The 20,761-nt window shown below is 39.1% G+C and overlaps 1 protein-coding gene across 6 annotated transcripts in view; it reads left to right on the top strand.

Annotated features, from left to right (window-relative positions):
* LOC129727275 (dual specificity protein phosphatase 3) overlaps positions 1-20,373 on the top strand; it is a 150,013-nt gene extending 129,640 nt beyond the window's left edge. For 3 of the 6 annotated variants that reach the window (XM_055684949.1, XM_055684945.1, XM_055684944.1), the window contains exons 3-5: positions 18,229-18,357; positions 18,641-18,750; positions 18,811-20,373. In XM_055684949.1, coding sequence (XP_055540924.1) covers positions 18,229-18,357; positions 18,641-18,750; positions 18,811-19,013 — 442 coding nt within the window. In that variant the 3' untranslated portion in view covers positions 19,014-20,373. The remainder of the gene's footprint in view (positions 1-18,228; positions 18,358-18,640; positions 18,751-18,810) is intronic. The other 3 variants (XM_055684950.1, XM_055684947.1, XM_055684946.1) reach the window with 1 other exon arrangement.
* The last annotated feature ends 388 nt before the right edge of the window (positions 20,374-20,761 follow it).

Raw genomic sequence — 20,761 nt, 5'->3', positions numbered from 1 at the left:
TTCCCAAGCACGGTTGACAGAATCATAGACCTTGCCATTTTAAATTTGCTATTTGTCTGTATGAAAGTAAGGATGGGAATTATCGACTGAAACGGCTATCGATAGTTATCGATGATTTCCTACTACCATCCCTATATAAGAGCCTGTTTCAGTCGAAGCCGCTCATAATAGTTCTAGACACCGACAACAGCAGTCTTCCCTTAGCAGCAGCAGTAGCAGTGCTCATTTCGACAACACATGAGCCGTCTAGTTTTGAGTGTTAAATCAGCTTTTCACTGTTTATTTTATCACAAGGAATACTTTATTCGCACTGTCAGTGATAACGCCAAGATGTGATCGGTATCTTATCCGATATTGAATTGAACAACAAATTAAAAAAATACTGACACGCAAGCGGCCGGGTTTTCTTGTAAAAGTATTCTTCTTCATACTTGCGGTCGTGGCTTTGCACACAACCCTCCTGTGATTTTTTATAATTCATTACTGCTTTAGCACAACTCACTTAAAAAATATTTCACATCTTATACGTTCATCATCACTTTAAATACTTAAATATTTTGAGAACAGAACACACATAAACTGGAAGTCGCCATCGGATTTCCAAACGACGTATGGAGTTCCACTTTCGGAATTATTGAAACGGTTGGCCAAATACCACTTAAGGTTATTTTTTGAGGCCGGAAGCCGCCGTTTTGGAAAATGTTGTGTGGAGTCTTCCCAGTTTCGAATATACCTATACTGGGTGATATTCGGGCTATTTGACAATCGTTTACAGTAAAACCTCTTTTTAGGAAATTAAACTATGTAAGAAGAATTGAGCATGACCATTTATGCTTAATTCTCCTCTATAATGAAATCTAAAGAGATGCTTGTGCTTTTTTTCAAAACGAAAATGTTTGTTGGTGTCCAAGGAACACGTCTGAGAAGCAGTGAAGGTTTTCTGATAACTAACAATTGTGCTGTAATCCACAAAACTATGTAGAAAATAAAAAATGACTTTCAATGCTTAAAAAGTCAAAGTTTTGCATGTATTATATGTTTTTCAAAATCAAAGAAAGTATTTTAAGGTGTTTCTTTGTATGCAGAAAATCATCTTCAACAATGCTTCAAACATACGTAGTTTTTTCAGTAATATGTCAACCTTCAGCAATAAGATTCGTGTTATTTTTTCTCAAATGTCTTTCCTGAACATTAACTAACATTTTATTGGAAAACAATCACATATCATAGCTTTGATTTTGATTTGCAGACAAATTGAGCCTAAATATTTATATTATTAAATAGTTTTATGAATAATATCTAAATTTCCAGTAATCAGATACCTATCATTTCTTCTCAAATGTCATTCCTGAACACGAACGAACATTTCATTGAAAAAAAAAATCACATGTCATCGCTTTGAATTATGATTCAGTGACAAATCAAGCCTAAAAATCTTGGTTTTGCATTTTTCACGTAGTTTTATTAAAAAAATTTAAATTTCAAATGATCAGGTACTTATCATTTTCCCTTGATTTCATTTAAAAAGTAGAAGGTTATATCTGACGAACAACCGCATTATTGACGTAGGACTACTCCGAGTAATCGTTCATTGACACACAACACAGTGAGCAAGAGGAAAGAAAACTAGAATTACCACATCTTTGATTTTTACATGCTCAAATCATTGATTTTAATTTCTTCACAGCTCTATTTTCATTAGGTTTCATTGCAACAACATATCCAGCACAAAGCTTCTCCCTACCCTCACCCAGCGAATGACAATACTGGCTCGTTCTTGTCTTGTTAAAATAATGTAAGATCAAAATCGAATTTCATGGCTATTAGTGTTTTAAAATCGTTTCTGGGGGTTCTGACGAGCAGTGGCAAGCCGTCATAAATCAAAACTTAAATTGAATTCATTTGTCCCGCCGCAGATTGCTTGAGATAATTTCTCATTGCGTGTGATTGCGGGAACATATGCAGCTAAGGAAATGAAAGAAAAATTAAACCGGGCGGAGCTTATCAGTTGCCAGTGTGCGAGTATAAAAGAAAAAGAACCGTCCGCGCGTTCAGTCATTTCGCATTTTGAGCTAGACCTGTGCGCGTCGCGGTCGCAGCATTTCTGTTTGCAGTTAGCGGACTCCCGATGTTCCTGTTTGGACAACTTTAACACGCAGTTTACAAACAGTCTTTTTCAAGACTTTTATTAAATTTATAAAGAAAGTTAATTCAATTTTACTCAACGATGGGAATTTCGAGCCCAGTGAATGGACAGTGAATAATAACAGGTTCGTTTTGCTTCAGAAACGGTGCGCTAGCTTGTTTTAACCGGCAGCAATACTGTTGTAATGTAAGACCAAAATCGAATTCCATGGCGGTCGCAGCATTTCTGTTTGCAGTTAGCGGACTCCCGATGTTCCTGTTTGGACAACTTTAACACGCAGTTTACAAACAGTCTTTTTCAAGACTTTTATTAAATTTATAAAGAAAGTTAATTCAATTTTACTCAACGATGGGAATTTCGAGCCCAGTGAATGGACAGTGAATAATAACAGGTTCGTTTTGCTTCAGAAACGGTGCGCTAGCTTGTTTCAACCGGCAGCAATACTGTTGTAATGTTAGACCAAAATCGAATTCCAAGGCGGTCGCAGCATTTCTGTTTGCAGTTAGCGGACTCCCGATGTTCCTGTTTGGACAACTTTAACACGCAGTTTACAAACAGTCTTTTTCAAGACTTTTATTAAATTTATAAAGAAAGTTAATTAAATTTTACCCAACGATGGGAATTTCGAGCCCAGTGAATGGACAGTGAATAATAACAGGTTCGTTTGCTTCAGAAACGGTGCGCCAGCTTGTTTCAACCGGCAGCAATACTGTTGTAATGTTAGACCAAAATCGAATTCCAAGGCGGTCGCAGCATTTCTGTTTGCAGTTAGCGGACTCCCGATGTTCCTGTTTGGACAACTTTAACACGCAGTTCACAAACAGTCTTTTTCAAGACTTTTATTAAATTTATAAAGAAAGTTAATTCAATTTTACTCAACGATGGGAATTTCGAGCCCAGTGAATGGACAGTGAATAATAACAGGTTCGTTTTGCTTCAGAAACGGTGCGCTAGCTTGTTTCAACCGGCAGCAATACTGTTGTAATGTAAGATCAAAATCGAATTCCATGGCAATTAGTGTTTTAAAATCGTTTCTGGGGGTTCTGACGAGCAGTGGCAAGCCGTCATAAATCAAAACTTAAATTGAATTCATTTGTCCTACCGCAGATTGCTTGAGATAATTTCTCATTGCGTGTGATTGCGGGAACATATGCAGCTAAGGAAATGAAAGAAAAATTAAACCGGGCGGAGCTTATCAGTTGCCAGTGTGCGAGTATAAAAGGAAAAGAACCGTCCGCGCGTTCAGTCATTTCGCATTTTGAGCTAGACCTGTGCGCGTCGCGGTCGCAGCATTTCTGTTTGGAGCTAGTGGAACGCTGGATGTTCCTGTTCGGATTAGACAACGAACTCTAATCATTTGACTGATTCTAGCGCTAACACTGGAGACGGAGAAAAATAGTTGTGATGAAAGTGATGGGCTGTCGAAAGGCTACTCTGCCGTTCCAATCATAGTAGTCCCATGTTCTACACAAAACTTATGCACGCTGGGACAACTATGCTTGGAAGGGCAGTACTTGTAGTAAACAAATTTGCTGCAGCGAAAGAATCTGCCGAAGCCCAGCACACAACTTTATCAAGCAGTTCAGAAACAGTCTTTTTCAAGACTTTTGAAAAATGTATAAGAATAGTTAATTCAATTTCATCCAACCAAGGATATTCATACTTTTTCGAAGCTGTATTTCAAATGGAATAGTTGTTTAAAATGTCCGAAAGCGTAACAAAAAATCAATCACGACGTGGCATTTCAAGAATCAATTTTACGTTTACATGCGCCATGGTTTGTGTCTACTCATGAAGTCTGTGCCAGGCATGCGCGCACGTGATTGGTTCATTGTAGGGGAAATTCGATCTTGAAAGTTTTCACTAATTTTCACTGTTGAACAATTAAGTAATAATGATCACTGAAGTATCACAAAAATGTCCATCATTTTATCAATCCAACGACATATTGATCATTGTAATCCATCATGTGGTTACACAAGTATTACCGTTTGAAATCTTTCATTCCGGCGTTACACCTTGGTTTTTAGTTTTCTCAGAATGTATCTCAATATAGTGCGGTTAGACGTAGTCCTACGTCAAAAAAAAACACAGATCATAGATTCGAATTTTGATTTAGAGGCAAACTCAGTATGAAAAGTCATGATTTCGCATGTTTCACGTGGTTTTGTGAATATTATCTCGAGTTTTTGTGATCAAATATCTGTTATTTTTACTCGAATGTCTTTCTTGAACATCAACGAACTTTTTAATGAAAAGAAAAATCACATGTCATCACTTTGAGTTTTGATTTGGAGACGAATTGAGTATAAAAAGTCATAATTTTGCATGTCTTACGTAGTTTTGTGAATAATATTTCAAGTTTTAGTAATTAGCTATTAATTATTCTTCCTTGAATGTTTTTCCTGAACGTAACAAACTTTTTAATGAAAAAAGAATCACATGTCATCGCTTTGAATTTTGATTTAGAGGTAAATTCAGTATAAAAAGTCACATTTTTCCATGTTTTACGTAGTTTTGTGAATAATATCTCAAGTTTTTGTAATCAGATACTAATTATTTTTCCTCAAATGTCTTTCCTTAACGTAACAAACATTTTAATGAAAAAAGAATCTCATATCATCGCTTTGAATTTTGGATTTAGAGGTTAATTTAGTATAAAACAGTCACAATTTTCCATGTTTTACGTAGTTTCGTGAATAATATCTCAAGTTTCAGAAATCAGATACTAATTTTCTTCCTCGAATGTTTTTCCTGAATGTAACAAACATTTTAATGAAAAAAGAATCACATGTCATCGCTTTGAATTTTGATTTGAAGGCAAATTCAGCTTGAAAAGTCATAATTTTGCATGTTTTTCGTAGTTTTGTGAATAATATCTCAAATTGTAGTAATCAGATACTAATTATTTTTCTCCAAATGTTTTTCCTGAACATCAGCGAACATTTTCCGGTTAAAAACCCTCTATGTCATCGCTTATTTTTCTGATTTAGAACGATTTTAAATGATACTGATTACTGTATACCACAGAGACGGAGGTAATAATATCAATAGGATCAAGCGGTACGGAATTCCATTTTTATATAGTAGATTGGTTCCTGTTTATCATTTTTTTTTGTAAATGAGGCAAAATTGGGTAGTACAGCGAACTGTGGTTGTAGTAAATTCACCAGATCATCGCAATTCATGGAACATACATTTAATTAATTTGATTGGAAGTACTTAAAAATAATAAAATTTACTAAAGTACCATTGTAAAGAAAAATTTGGGCCACTTAAACCGTTTCTTAATCATCAAGTGACAGTCACTCTGAAAACCAGTTATAGTTCATTGTTTAGAGCATATTAACGGAAACTATTCAAACAGTATTTTTTTTATTTTAGCCAATTCTTCTGTGGCCCTAAAGGTCAAACCTGAAAAAAATGAAAGATTATAGTTTTTTTTCAGAAAATTCAATGAATTTTTCGTAAACATAACGTTAAAGTGACGAACCCGGTGAGCAATTACTGTGTGAACTCTCACGTAAGTTGACGCATTTTGATAATGACTAGGGACACCCAAATTTATGCGTATACTCCCGGTTACTGCGGGTCCTGTAACTTTCCTCTTGGGGGCGAGAACAGGCATCTATAGCTAGAACAATCTCAATTAACATTTTTAATTTACTTCTAAACATAAAACACTCGTTGAAGTCGTTACCGTTCCCCAGTAATGGCTTTGTTCGGTTTCAACAGTTCATACTTGGGAGGGAGAAACGGATACGAAGCTGTGTGAGTGTCAAAATGAACCAGAATGAGCTGTCATTGACTGTCAATTTGAACCAAGGAAAAAAAAGCATTTTTTTGTGTATTGAGCATTGTTAAAGCTGAAAGGTATCGCGTTGCTCAAAAAAATATTCATCGCAAACAGTTTTTGTATTTGTTATCGTTTCACAAAATATTTTGGTTTGTTTCTACGGAAAATAATAAATTTCATAAGCTTTAAGTAATAATCATCACTTCCTCACGGTCGAACTAAAAACTCTGCAAAAGTTTTTATATAACGGCAAATTGAAAGAAAAACACAGACTCGAACAATTAGTCTGTAAAATTTGCACATTCAGTATTCCTGATGTTACTAAAAACTTCGTTCGAACCATGCATGCGTTACAGCAAGAAGATTGTTACACGCTATCAGATAACTAAGCATGTTCGTGTTCTCTGTTTTGAGTGTAGTATTCGTTTCTCCCTCCCAGGTTCATACTATCTAACAACGACCTGTTCTCACAAAAAAATCACAGGAGGGTTGTGTGCAAAGCCACGACCGCAAGTATGAAGAAGAATACTTTTACAAGAAAACCCGGCCGCTTGCGTGTCAGTATTTTTTTAATTTGTTGTTCAATTCAATATCGGATAAGATACCGATCACATCTTGGCGTTATCACTGACAGTGCGAATAAAGTATTCCTTGTGATAAAATAAACAGTGAAAAGCTGATTTAACACTCAAAACTAGACGGCTCATGTGTTGTCGAAATGAGCACTGCTACTGCTGCTGCTAAGGGAAGACTGCTGTTGTCGGTGTCTAGAACTATTATGAGCGGCTTCGACTGAAACAGGCTCTTATATAGGGATGGTAGTAGGAAATCATCGATAACTATCGATAGCCGTTTCAGTCGATAATTCCCATCCTTACTTTCATACAGACAAATAGCAAATTTAAAATGGCAAGGTCTATGATTCTGTCAACCGTGCTTGGGAAGCAATAATATTAACGACTAATCAGATCAGTCAAATTTCGCGCTTCAACAAGGATTGACCATTCTCAATAATATAGTTGCTTGTCATGATTTGGACTTGATAATTTTTGAAATTTGATTATGCGAAAAATTAATTTTTATGCTGATAATGAAAGGTTTACGGATGTTGTGCTCATGACTGAAGGAAATGGTAATTCAGTACGTTCTGAGACACGTAGATAAAGCCAAATATATAAGTTCCAAATTTCTTAGAGTGTAAATTGATTTAAGAGAAAATATTAACTCTTCAATTTGGTTTTTATATCATCCTGAAAAGGACAATTTGTTGTTTAATTCAATGTTTGATAAGATGCCGATCACATCTTTGCGTTATCACTGGCAGTGCGAATAAAGTATTCTTTGGGGGAAAATAAACACTGAAAAGCTTTCCAGAACGTTTTTTTTTTCATTGGATGCATTTGCTAGTGTGTCTGCTATCGCTCAGAGACAGCATTTCACTAAAATGCCACACTGCATCAGCTGAACCTGCTTATATAGATGCTGAGACCAACGTCAACCGCTGCGCTATCCCCGTTGCCACAGTAGTGGACGCTTCCGTTGCCATTGGTATCCGCTGCCCTGCATCACCTGGTCCTGCTATCAATGCTGAGACGCGTTCCGCTATCCGTTGCCATACCACAGCTGTGGCCGTTGTCCGCTGCACTGCTACTGCTGCTGCTAAGGGAGGACTGCTGTTGTTGCAGTCTAGAATTATAATGAGCGGCTTCAGGTGAAATAGGCTCTTATATAGGCTAAATAGCACATTTCAAATGGCAAGGTCTATGATTCTGTCGACCGTGCTTGGGAAGCAATCATATAACGACCAATCAGAGGCCGAAGTTTTCGTTTTGACAAGGCTTGACTATTTTCAATAGTACAATAGTTTGAAAAATAAAATGACAATTATCTGCATTTGGAAAGAATCTTAAAAGATTTTCCAATCTATTGATGCAAGAACGAAGGAAATCCATCGAATACTAACCGATTTATTAGCATTTGAAATTGGACATATTTTTCACTTTTTTCGGTTTTAGGTTTTCATTTCACATCCCTATGTAGCCGAACTTCCTAAGAGAAGTATTCTACTTCAAAAAAACACTCTCTTCCCAGCGTGTATATTCGACCAAATCGACAATGTGAAAGCATAACCGGGCAGTCCTTATGACTGTAGTGAAGCAGACAGGTTCGTAAGACAGGATCGAAATAAAACGCGTCAGGCTCGTTTGCTCTCTGACATACTAGTAATCTTATAGGTATATAGGTGTGTATGTCTAATGCGCTAGACCTCAAAGCCGTGCAGATAAGCTAAACTCCGAAGCCGTGACCTGAACTTGATCATATACCTCTTTTCTTCTTTTTGTTTAATAAATTAATTACACGTAGTCACACAAGTACTCCGGTTGTCGTACTGCACGCTTACTTTTCGATTCTGAGTCAGTCACTTTGTATCCTCGTTGGTCAGATGTCCTTTTAGTGCTTTCTCCACACAAGGTACTCGTTGTTAACTGATTCGTTCCGCTCGCACCGATCTCCATTGGCTTATCGTCCTCATCGTTGATTCGTTGAAAATGTGACACATGTCTACGATAAGTTATTCTGGATTCTTTTGATATAACTTCCACATCTCCACCTTTCCGTTTGATAAATTTAGATATCTCCGGTCAAAAGTTTGATGTTAGCTTGTTTCGTCATCCTTTTCATCAAAACTTTTTCACTTATGGCAATAATGCTTGATTTTGCATTTCGTCGTTGGTCCGCGAATAATTTTCGGTTTACTTTCTCAGATCTAGCTCGATCTACAATTTCTTCATCGACTTCTTTCGGTTGGGTGATAGATGGAACTTTATCACGGATATTAAAATCGAAAAGCATTTTTGGTGGTGTTTTGCCGGTTGTCGAGTGTGGAATAGACCTGTACTTGTTAAGTTCATCCACTCAGTCCGAATTTGTTGCTTGCCTTATGGAGAGCTATTCTGATATGGACCTGTTTTGGCGCTCAACTTTCTCATTTTGCAGAGGCCAGTATGGAGTCGTGTTAATCAGCGTGACATCTTCCATACAAATGAAAGTGATGTCGTTCGACTGCCCAAACTTGAGCTAATGCCTCTTTCTCTATATGTGAGTATCGCTTTTCGACATCAGACAAACTTCTACTCGTATACGAAATTATCCTAAGACCATGCTGGTTAATCTGTATTAAAACTCTCCCCAGTCTGACAGGACTAACATCAGCAATTAGTTGAGTACGGTCATCAACAACAAAATATCCCAATGTCGCAGGGTTCGTCATGTGTCTCTTCAATTCTTCGAATTCAGATTGTTGCTCACGATTCCAGGAAAATTTGGAATGCTGCTTTGTAAGTTGTCGACGGGGATTTGTATGGCCTAGATAATTGACTAGACCCAAGAAGCTACGTGTTTCCTCGAAAGTTCTTGGTCTTCGAAAATTCCGTATAGACTCTAGCTTATCCGTGTCGGGTTTGATACCATGCGCAGACAAAATATGCCCCAAAAATTTCAGCTCAGCGACCCCATAAGTACTGTCATTCAACGCAACGTTCATGGCATGGCAAGTTTCTGGCGTACCTGCTCTATTCTTCTGTCATGCTCTCGTTGGTCAGCCCCATGAACAATTATACCGTCAGGAGTTGTTCCATGATTTTCTAGAATGGAGCTGTTCCGAGCGCAATTGTTACCAAACAGCAAGCGTGTGTATCAATATAAACTTTTTTTTGTTCACACAACATTTATTTGACAAGGCACAATACGTAATGAAAGTTGTGATTGGTCTGGATCTCTGGGATATTCCAACCTAAAATGAAACTCAACGTTACAAATATCGCTCAAATCTTGTAAACGACTAATTACAGGTAACCGAAATTGAATCAGAAAGAATTCAATCAGTCGCGTTCAGGAACGCGTTCTTCACGTCCAATCTTGAAAACACCTTCGCTTCGCGAAGGCGGGAAAGGTAATCCTCAATTGTAGGTAGCGGATGATTCTCCCTTTCAACAGTCCCGTTCGCTCGCCGCATGTCCACACAAATCGGTACATCATTGCCTTTGGGCACAATGACGACCGGAGATATCCATTTAGATGGTTGACCTTCTCGATAACGCCCTGGGTCAGTAACTCATGAATTTTTGCATTCACGAGTTTCTTCACGAGTTTCTCCATAGCCACAGAAATGCGGCGATACGGTTGACTTATGGGTACAAAATCAGGATTGATTGGAATGTCAACGACAATATCCTTAATGGTTTGTTCTTCAGTATAAACTTTATTGACCGCAGTGGTGATCCTTAGAACACCCAACTCAGTAGCAGTATCACGCACAACTAGAATTTTGCCGCACCCTTTGATCACGTAAAACGCGGTTGATCCGCTTTGGACACCAAGCTGGATATTTGAGGTAAATGTACCAAACACTCCTGTGCGCCGTAAGCCTTGATAACCATGGATACTTCGCGTGACTGCCTAATCAAAACATTCTTCTTCGACTTCAGAATCATTCAAATTTGCTCGTTAAGTAGATTATATTTGGAACCAGAATCGATAACCGCGGAAGTCGGAACACGTCCGATCATGCATTGCGTCTCATCTTCATTATCAGCTGCCACGTATTGAACACCTAACGATCGATCGACTATGTGCTTAACGGTATTGTCGTTTTGGCTACCTAGCTTAGTTTCTTCGTTCGACATTGCTGAGCGATGCCAGTCTTTTCTCGATGCCAACTCTTTTCTCGAGGTGCCCTTCCAGCTTTAGCAACCTCCTGGATGCAGGGCTGGCCGTAGAGTCGCACCAGCTCGTGGTTCATTCTTCGTCTCCATACGCCTTTCTCACATGCTTCCCGGAAGATGGTCCTAAGCAGACTTTCAAATCTCTCCTCGAACATTGTCTGCGTTTTGTGCCCGTAGAGGATTACCGGTCTTGGAAGCATCTTGTACATGGTGTACTTGATACGGGGGCAAAGTTTACTAGTCTTCAAGGTCTTGTGGAGTCCGTAGTAGGCACGAACTCCAGCCACGATTCGTCTGCGGATTTTTCTTTTGCAGTTGTTGTCTGACGTTACCAATGATCCGAGGTACACAAATTCGTCAACCACCTCGAACTCACGATGATGAGACTCACGCCCAGGCGGACTTCCAGCAGCTTCCGGGGCTACTGTTTTCACTGTCCAGCACCAGTTTGATGTTCCGGAAAAATACCTGATTTAGCAAGCGATCTGCTCAAGTGACAACGTTCCTGACTACCAGGACTGTAAACAGGGAGATCTGCCTCAAGAAGTGTCCGCAGAAGCGCCTGCTTTTTCTGTTTTTCTGCAACACAAGGGACTTACGATCAGATCAAGCTACGTGCCACTAATCAAGTTATGTCCTGGAGCAGGGTTATTTATATATATATTTGTTGACACTCTTGAGTGAAAGTGAAAAAAAGCATCCATAAACGTTATTTTTTACAATCCTTTCAGAGTTCTCCCTTCCCGCTTTTTGCATGGAAGTGAACTGTCAAAACACCTCATTATATTTCATGCGATGGAAGCAAGGCAAAAAAATCAGTTTATCAGTTAACGAAGATTGTCAAGGCATCGGTCAGTGTCAGTGAAAAAGTGTTTCGGTGAGGTTCATTTTGGTTGAGTGGATTGTTTGTTTTTCTTTTTCGCTTTGAAGTGAAGACCATTTGGTTGGATTTGTCGTCAAATTTTATTCCGTAACCGTGAACGATGCGCGCGATCTGTTTCATCTGAGTATAACAGCATGTTACTAGTGTATCTGAAAGTGTGCTGCGATTATTGGAAGTGAAAATTGAAAATGATTGGCTGTAATTTTTGAAGAATTCTGCTGGGGAAAATGACTTTTATCAGCACTGGCCCTGATTGTTTATTGTTTATTGTTGTTAATTCATCCGACAATTACCGTCTTAAGGTGAAACGGGATTGTGGCCTTTTCCTATACAATTTTGAGGTTAGAGTTCTTTTTACTTCTGTATTTTGATCGTAAAAAATTCGGCTTCCCTTAGATTTTTTTGGCACCAATCCTCAAAAATATTCAATAACCCTTGCAGCTTTTGACAGTCGGCTAAATCTTCAATGACCACAAAAATCTTCAAATCATCGGCATAAAACAGCCAACAACGAATTCCAAGACGAGCTGCGACAACATTGAAATATAAAACAAATAGTAGCGGCCCAAGGTTACTCCCTTGGGGAACACCGGATGTATTTGTAAATCGTCGGGATGTGTTGGATCCAAGTTTAACGCTCAGACTTCTGTCACGAAGGTATGATTGCATCCATTGAACCTGGCTTTCTGAGACACCCATTCTCAAGAGTTTGCCAAGTAGAATTCGATGGTCAATTTTGTCGAATGCGGCTTTCAAATCCGTATATACAGCATCAACCTGTTTTCCTTTTCAATGTGAGAGACACAATCCGAGACGAAGCAAAGCACGACCAGGATAGAAACCATGCTGATCAGTAGAAATGCTGCTTTTAGTGTGAAACAGTAGGTGGTTACTAAGGATTGATTCAAATAATTTTGAGTAGGCGCTTAGCGATGTGATGCCACGATAGTTGGTAACATCGTGTCTATTTCCTTTTTTGAACACCGGCGAAATATGCGAGCTTTTCCAAAGAGCGGGGAACTTACATTGTTGTAAGGACGAGTTAAATATTTATATACAGTATACAGGCCCAGGAGTATTGGATGTCTTAAGCGATTTTACCGCCTCTAGTAGCGATTCCTCGGTAATCTCGGGAACATCAGCCGAAGTAGTATTCATTGGGACATCGGAAGCGGCGAGTACAGCTTCGTCAGGAGTGGCCATGGTTGTATTATAAACACTAGAGAAGTGATCAGCGAATAGTTCGCATTCCGTTAGCGGCTCAATGGTTGATTTATCGCCTAAATAAACTTTTGCTGGGATTCCATCACTACTTTTTCGTTTCGTTTTAACAAATTGCCAGAATTTTTTTGGGTTTCGGCGGAAGTTTCTTTGTATGCTAGTAACATATTGTCTTTACAGGTGTGTGAATAATCTACGGTACGATTCGCTTGCATACTTAAAGTTGTTTCTGGTGAGTGGTGTACGAAGTTTGCGATAGTGACGTTGACAAGCATTCAGTTCGCGCTTAAGTAACCGTAGCGTAGGATTTCCCCACGGGGGCTTCAATGGCCTACGCAAAGCAGGAACATTTGCAGTTAACCACTGCAGCAGAACCTCGACAAATCTCAATACGACATCATCGATATCAGCACTGACGAATACACTGTTCCAGTTGTACGCAGCCAAAGATTCTACTAAGGTTCGAACCCACGGCCACCGGTGGACTCAGTATCCTTGTGGCTAGGAAGCTCCCTTGGTTATATATTATAGGGTTGACAAAGGTGAGGAGGACGGGCCTAAAGCATTTTTTTAGTTTCATGGAATTTTCGGAGCAATCTTTGTGATAGATATGGGTAAAAGTGGTCCTAATGAATTTAATGTGACTTAATAGGTAATCAATTTAATAGGAGAGAGAAAACAAAAGGGAGTGAGACAAGAAAGATAAAGAGAGAGAGAGAGAGAAAGAGAAAGAGAGAGGAAAAGAAATACAAGAGAAGTAAAAATAAAGCTAGAAAAAAACAGAGAGCAAAATGAAAAGAAAATTCAGAGGAAGAGAAAGAGTAAGCAAAGTGGAGAAGAAGAGTTTGAAATTCACAGTGGCAACAGCTCCGTTACTTGGAGAATTGTAATACAGCTCTTCGTAACCGGGTCAAGAGAGCATCAGCCACGCTTAGCAGCTATCTATGCACATAAAAAAGAAGTTCTGTCTGTCTAATTTAAATAGACTTTGAAATGACTGAACCGATCGGGGAATAAAAAAACAAATTTCTGCACAAATCGGGATCTAATCAAGCAAATAGAACCAAATTTGACAAGTGAAAGTGTTTGGTGGCAAGAAACGTTACTATTATGATATGATTCTTCACACAACTTTGGGGGGAGCTTGGTCCATATAAATTTCTGCGTGATTCGAGAGCCAATTAAGCTAATAGTACCTACCAAATTTGACAGTGGAGGTGTCTAGAGGCAAGAAAAGTTTTTAAGGTGGTTCGACCACACCCCCTTTTCTAGAGAGGAGGGCCTCCGTACAAATGAAACAGAAATCTCTCCATAACTCAAGAATTAATCAAGCAACAAAAAAAAAATTTGGATAGGGAGGATTATTGATTTCAAAAATCATTTCCAACGGGTGACAACTAGAAATTTGGAATTTAATTCTGCTACTGACAAAAGAAGGTGCATGAGCTCAACGAAAAACTGAATTATTTCTCATGAGGACACATTCATAATGAACTAACAAAAAAATATTAAACATTTGATAATAATGTTGTTTAAACATTCGTTCTGGTATACATTTTGATTGCTAACCATAGGCTTGAGCTATGATTTTAACAAAAAGGAAACAATCTTCTCTCCACCACTCTAGCCGGTCTTCCACTACCTTCCTGGCGGTTTATAGTTGAGGTTTACAGGAAATTATACACAATAGAAACTGGAATATTTTCGCCCTTAGAATGAATTACCGTGAACTTTTGCCAAAACTATTGTGCAGTTTATAACGAACGGTTCAATGCGCTTGCGGAATGCTTCTTGTTTCGACGCCATTTGGAACACAACTGGCTATGCATGAACAAAACAAAAAATACTGGCAAAAAGAGGGAAGAGAGAGAGCTTTCATATTATCTCAATCCGAAGGACGGTATCGAGGCAGCGGCAATTTGCAAAACAAAAAGTAATCTGAATCATATTTCCGCCAAAAATTTCTAAGATGCAGGAAAGAAAAAAAATTATCCTGAAAAACAATTTTTCGGCAAAAGTAGCGAATTTATATTTCAAATTTGATGATTTCGTCATATTGCTCGGAAAATTTTGCGTAAGAAACACTTATCACCTTGAGGTAATATGAGCCAATCTCGATATATAACATTTTTTCGAAAACAGTTGTGAATTTCGTAATTAAATTTTCGTAAACATGTTATATCTCGAGATTGGTTTATATTTTCCCGTTGGCAATATGAGGCCGAACGTTTTCATGCAGTAGACTTCTTTTTATTTCCTGCCAGCATTGTAGCTATTTTTCGCGCACTGCTTGGCAGCGATATTTTCGTGTTGTTTCAACAGCTCATAATGAATAACACTGATCTAGTCCCACTAAATATGCAGCATACTTTTCACAGCGTGTATATTCGGCCGTTCCGACGACGTAAAAGCATGGCCGGATAGTTTCCATAACTTTTTTTGGGTTGCTGTAATGAATCCATTTTTCATCACCCGTCAAGATGGGTGAAGTGAACCCTTCCTTTCTTGCCGCTGGAGCAGGCATAAAAGAACGCTCCTAGACTTCAACTTATAAGAAATCTGAGTACCTTGGTTTGAAATCATTCCCAAAACATGCAATTGCTTAGAAATGGCTTTAAAATGGAAATAACTAATACCAGCGTTTGGCGTGGATCCTTAACGAGCAATTCCTCCGAGGTAATGTCTTAGGGTTTAGGCTTACCTTCATTTCCTTCAGTTGCCGTTGTCTTTAAATGAAATGAGAAACGTTACACTTCCATGTGATTTTGATAAACAAGATGACGACTTCCGGTTTCTGGAGAGCTAAGACACTCGAATATCGATAATTTCATCAACCATTGTTGGTTTTATCGATGACTGGTGGTATTTACTACTTTCTTGGTGAAATATCTATCAGGATTTCACTTGCGTCACAACGTTACGCCAACAAACTCGGTCCAAGGTAGTTTTCTTAGCGTCTTACACTTCCAAGACCTTATTACACAGTTTACTACACTTCAAGGTCTTGTGGAGTCCGTAGTAGGTACGAATTCCAGCGAATTCCAGTCTGCGGATTTCTCTGCTGCAGTTGTTGTCAGACGTTACCAATGATCCGAGGTACACAAATTCATAAACCACCTCGAACTCATGATTATGAGACTCACACCAAGGCGAAATTCCGGCAGCTTCCGGGGCTACTGTTATTTACTGCCCAGCACCAGTATGATGTTCCGGAGGTAGTAAGGAAGCAGAAACTTTCAACTTTTTCAAAAAAATACCTGATTTAGCAAGCGATCTGCTCAAGTGGCACTGTTCCTGACTACCGGGACTGTAAACAGAAAGATCTACCTTAAGGAGTGTCCATAGAAGCGCCTGCTTTTTCTGTTTTTCTGCAAAACGAGGGACCTACGATCTTAGGGCCAGATCAAGCTACGTGCCACTAATCAAATTATGTCCTGGAGTGATACGAAACCATCGGGTCCACTGTCGTATCCAAGGCCATGCCTCCTCCCATCTAACCGGAACTAAGGCCTATCGAAAGAACAAAGCTATTATGAAGCAGGCACCACGAAAGCATCCCAAGGAGAAGGATATTGGGAAAAAGTGGGTTCCTGTAGAGTAGTGAGGGGCAAAAGTACGCTTTTATTTTTTTTTTTTGCAACAGAACTATTGCAAACAATTCTCATCAAATTCGGGTTTGTTTCCAAGCGGTACATAGACCTTTTGTCTTCAAAATGTATTATACGAACTTTTACCCAGCATGCGGGGCAAAAGTTCACACTGTACGAACAGTGTATTCATTACACTAGCCTTAATAAAGATGATTGTTTTTTGCTAGTTTTGCACTGATTCTTTTTTGCTGCGTTGGAGCGGTGCCTCGAAACAATTTTCTTATTTCCAGAAATTCAGTTTTCTTAGAAAATTTATGAATATTTGAACAGAATCTTACAATTGTTGACTCAAAGGTCATAAAATTACTTCCACAGACCGGGTTTTGGGTGTTTTGGTGATATGTCCCGAAAATGGACCTTCCGGAATAGATTCCACTGGGGCTAAAGGCCATAGAAGCAAATCAATAAAATTTATTTTCGGAACCGAGATGATGTACAGAAATTAGATTATTAGATTCCAAAATAGCGACTTCCGGTTTCCGAAAAACAACCAAAAATGGTTGCAAACCACCCAATATGGTTTTTTACCGGAGTCGGAATTGATGCTCTGAGATTCAAAATCAACTTCAGACGCTATTTTTAGATGAAAGATGGTGACTTCCGGTTTACGGTAAACAGTAAAAATTAACGAAATACCACCCCATATGAGTACTTTTGGAATCGGAATGATGCCAAGACACGTAAACACGACACCAGACGAACCGAAAGCAACCATCCAGAATTTGAAAATGGCGTCTGATGTCGATTTCCGGTCTCAGGACGACATAATAATTCCAGAAAAACATTTATTGAAGGGGCAAGGTAGCAATCAAGGGCCACTACTATTCACCATAAGTTTCAACGTTGTCTGTCTAGTGCGACCTAAAAATTTCAAATTGCCGACGACTAAAAAAATTTACTGGTTAATCAAAACTTTCGTCGACTGTCAGTACATCGAAATGCTCAGTGTTAACTTTTGCAAAGGGAAACATCCTATTCAATGGAACTACCATATTGACACCGAAATCATTAACCGAACTAACGTCGTGATAGATCTTAGAGTTATGCTGGTCTCTAGTTGGTTTTCGACGATGATAAATGAAGAAGTGCATTTTTTTTTCAAAAAAAAAGTTCTCTTTTCTTATCTATACTGCATCTTTTTATTATATTTTAAAAATAGTTTCTCCACTGAATTTCTTTCTATTCCATAGTGCAGGAGAATCTCAACGTCCTCGAAACCACGTCCGTGCAACAAAAATATTATCTTGATATTTGTTCAAGACAGTGATCAGCATCAGAGCCATTTCGTAAAAAATAAGTTTACGATTGATTTGGATTTAGATTTTTCACTATAACATATAGTTTTCATTTAAAAGAGATTATTCGTTCATACTTTCATAAGAAATGAAATGTTAAATTGACTTTTTGTACCGTAGAAGTTAATTAAGAATTTATCACCCGCTTGTACTACAGGTCTACTGAGTAATCCCTAGAGTATGAAATTTATTAAAACATTCTCAACGATTTCGTGGCAGGAAAATATGTTATTATAGGTAACAATTAGCCAATTTATTCCATTGTTCCAATCAATCACCAAACCATGTCTAGTAATTTACCGCTCAAAGCCGAATCGCACCATCAAAAGCTCAAAACGAACATCCGCTGATTGATCGATAAGGCATCGCGTTCGTGCCCCCGTCCATGACAAAACCAACAGCAGGACAATCACTAGGCTAACATTAGCTTACCTCTCTCGCGAGGCTAATCACCTCAGCCCAAATAATTAAACTAGCCGTGTCGAGAACTAACTAACCATTTTTCACTTGCAGGGCATCGGCGAGAAATAAGCAATATTTACGATTGATTGGAATTACACACGTACTGAACACGGCGGAAGGGACCCGCTTCGGGCAGGTGGACACCGGCCACAGCTATTATCGGGACATGTCCGGGGTTAGGTATGTCGTTTGAAGGTTCAACGTTGTCATTTATGTTTCAAAAAAACAGACTCAAATGACACGCTTGGCTTCCCAGCTTTTTTCATGATCAGGCAACTGTTTGCACCCAAAACTCGCTCGCACCCAGCACTTGTTCCTTGTTAGTTACTTGACTTGGCAGTGACTGCCATTAAGAAAAACGGTCGGATTTTCCGCTGCCGTGCAGACCAAGCAGTAGAAAATCCAGCCAGCGATTGATGGCAGTGTACGATGAGTTCAGAATACCACCGCTGAGAAAATTTAGTTGCACTTTCAGGTACATGGGCTTTCCGATGGTTGACCAACCGACGACGGACATCAGCCGGTATTTTTACATCGCCTCCAAATTCATCGAAAATGGAATTAACAGTGGAGGTAAAAAGCTTTTAAGCGAATTAAAAAAAAAAAAAATTTAATTGTCATGCCACTCTACAGGAAAAGTTCTGGTCCACTGCATGGTGGGCATGTCCCGGTCAGCGACGTGTGTCCTGGCGTACCTGATGATCGTCCGCAAGATGTCGGCGGCTGAGGCTATCCGAACGGTCCGCATGCACCGTGACATCCGGCCGAACGAAGGTTTCCTGCAGCAGCTCGCCGATCTGGACAACGAGCTGAAACGAGACCGGTTGTACTATTGACTCGAGTGTGGCCAACGCTTCCGGAAGAAATAACGGTCCCGAACTAACTAATCCCCAGTCCCATGTCTCATCGCGCCTCAGTTTCATCCCCTCCATTTTTAACAGTTTGATGTCATTAATCAAAGGAAGACTCCCATATGCACCATTTTATGCTGGTCTGGTGTGGATCTACTGCTAGGAGAAAAATCGAGCCACGGGAGGCCGAAGTTTTCTTTTTTGTCCTGACGATGATAAGTAGCACCGTTTTTCTATGTCAGACGAAGATTGAGCTGGCGTAGGAAAAACAGCTTTCTCGAACGATTCAGTGTAGAGCAAAAACCACGGAATGATCTCAGCTTCATTTATCATTTATCCCAAAAATAGTTTCTATAAGCCACGTATTCTGTACATATTGCTAGAACGATTTGATTGTTTTTTTGTGTTGGAATTCATCAGAAAATGTTCATCGCACCACAAAAGAATAAACATGCCATAAAAAGCAAACAGTCATCAAAAGAAAAAAAGACCCCTCTCCCCCATCAACCTCAAAAGGTAGAGTTTTATCGATCAAAGCCGCAATGTTGTCTGACTTGTTATATATGCTTTTCCTCATACTACCATCGGCCTTCACGTACGTACGAATGAGATATTTTACCACTGTATCGAACAATCTGCGGGAATTAATTTAACAGATGAATTAAAAACGTCAGCATTCAAATCCTTCTTTCTTGTAGCAAAATGGCATAGCCATTTACGACCAGTAGCAAACCAAGCACGGAATGTGCCGAATCAAACCAAAAAAAAAGAAGAAGCGTAGATTATTTTAAGATCCCCAAAACTTTTCCCCAAAGGAAAGTGTTAAATAATCACCAAAGTAGAGAAACAACCAGTGGAAGCAAACAAAATGAAGGGAGCACAGAATCAAATCCAGAGTCTTTAAAAACGGATGTAGGTATATTTTTGTCATATTAGATGGAGGAACCAAAGGTTCGCGTTTTGTCGTATTTTCGGTTGGAAACCAATACTGTAGACTTGAATCAGAAGCATAACTATTGCGTAACGCGCGCGCGGGACAAGTTCGAGGCGACACCCATTTCACTCTGTTTAGTACACGAAACACACAGAAAAACACACCAAATATTTAATCAACTGTGAGAAGTTTAACAAACAGAAGACAACAACAACAACAAAAAAAAAGATAATGTTTCGAACGATAAACTGGTGTTGAGCTATAGAAGCATCAATAAGAGCATATATACATATTGAGAGAATATAAATAATTTTATTAAACAGTATAATAACTATTACTAGCAAACACAACTTACTCAAATGGTTTACCAGAGCCTGATAAAAGAAAAAAAAAATATTTGAAAATTTTCAACCACCACAAGATTTCTGTCGAAAGAAAAATATTCCCTACGGTCAGCAAAAGAAACCAAAGCCCAACCCCCACGACGTTTGATCGATTTTCGGCGTGATTTTTATTGCCGACGTGAAACAGCACGCGCACAGCGGGAATTCCGGCTGGGTGCGTTTGTGCCGCCACGCTTCTTCTTTTTCTTTTTCTTCGGGGGGGTTTGCCGGAAAAGTCATTAACCGCTCTCCGGGTTGACTGCCCAAACCGGCTGAAAGCGGTTTAACCCCACCGACCGGGTAGGTCTTCGTTTCACACTCGTCGCATATAAAGGCTTGGCGTCGTGGCTGGTGTAAGACTTGGTTTGATGTTCGTGGCTCGGTTCGTTAAACTTTTCGTTTGCGTACAAAGGGTT

This window comes from Wyeomyia smithii, chromosome 3, assembly GCF_029784165.1.
Source record: "Wyeomyia smithii strain HCP4-BCI-WySm-NY-G18 chromosome 3, ASM2978416v1, whole genome shotgun sequence".
Lineage (NCBI taxonomy): Eukaryota > Metazoa > Arthropoda > Insecta > Diptera > Culicidae > Wyeomyia > Wyeomyia smithii.
This window is presented reverse-complemented; position numbering and strand designations above follow the sequence as displayed.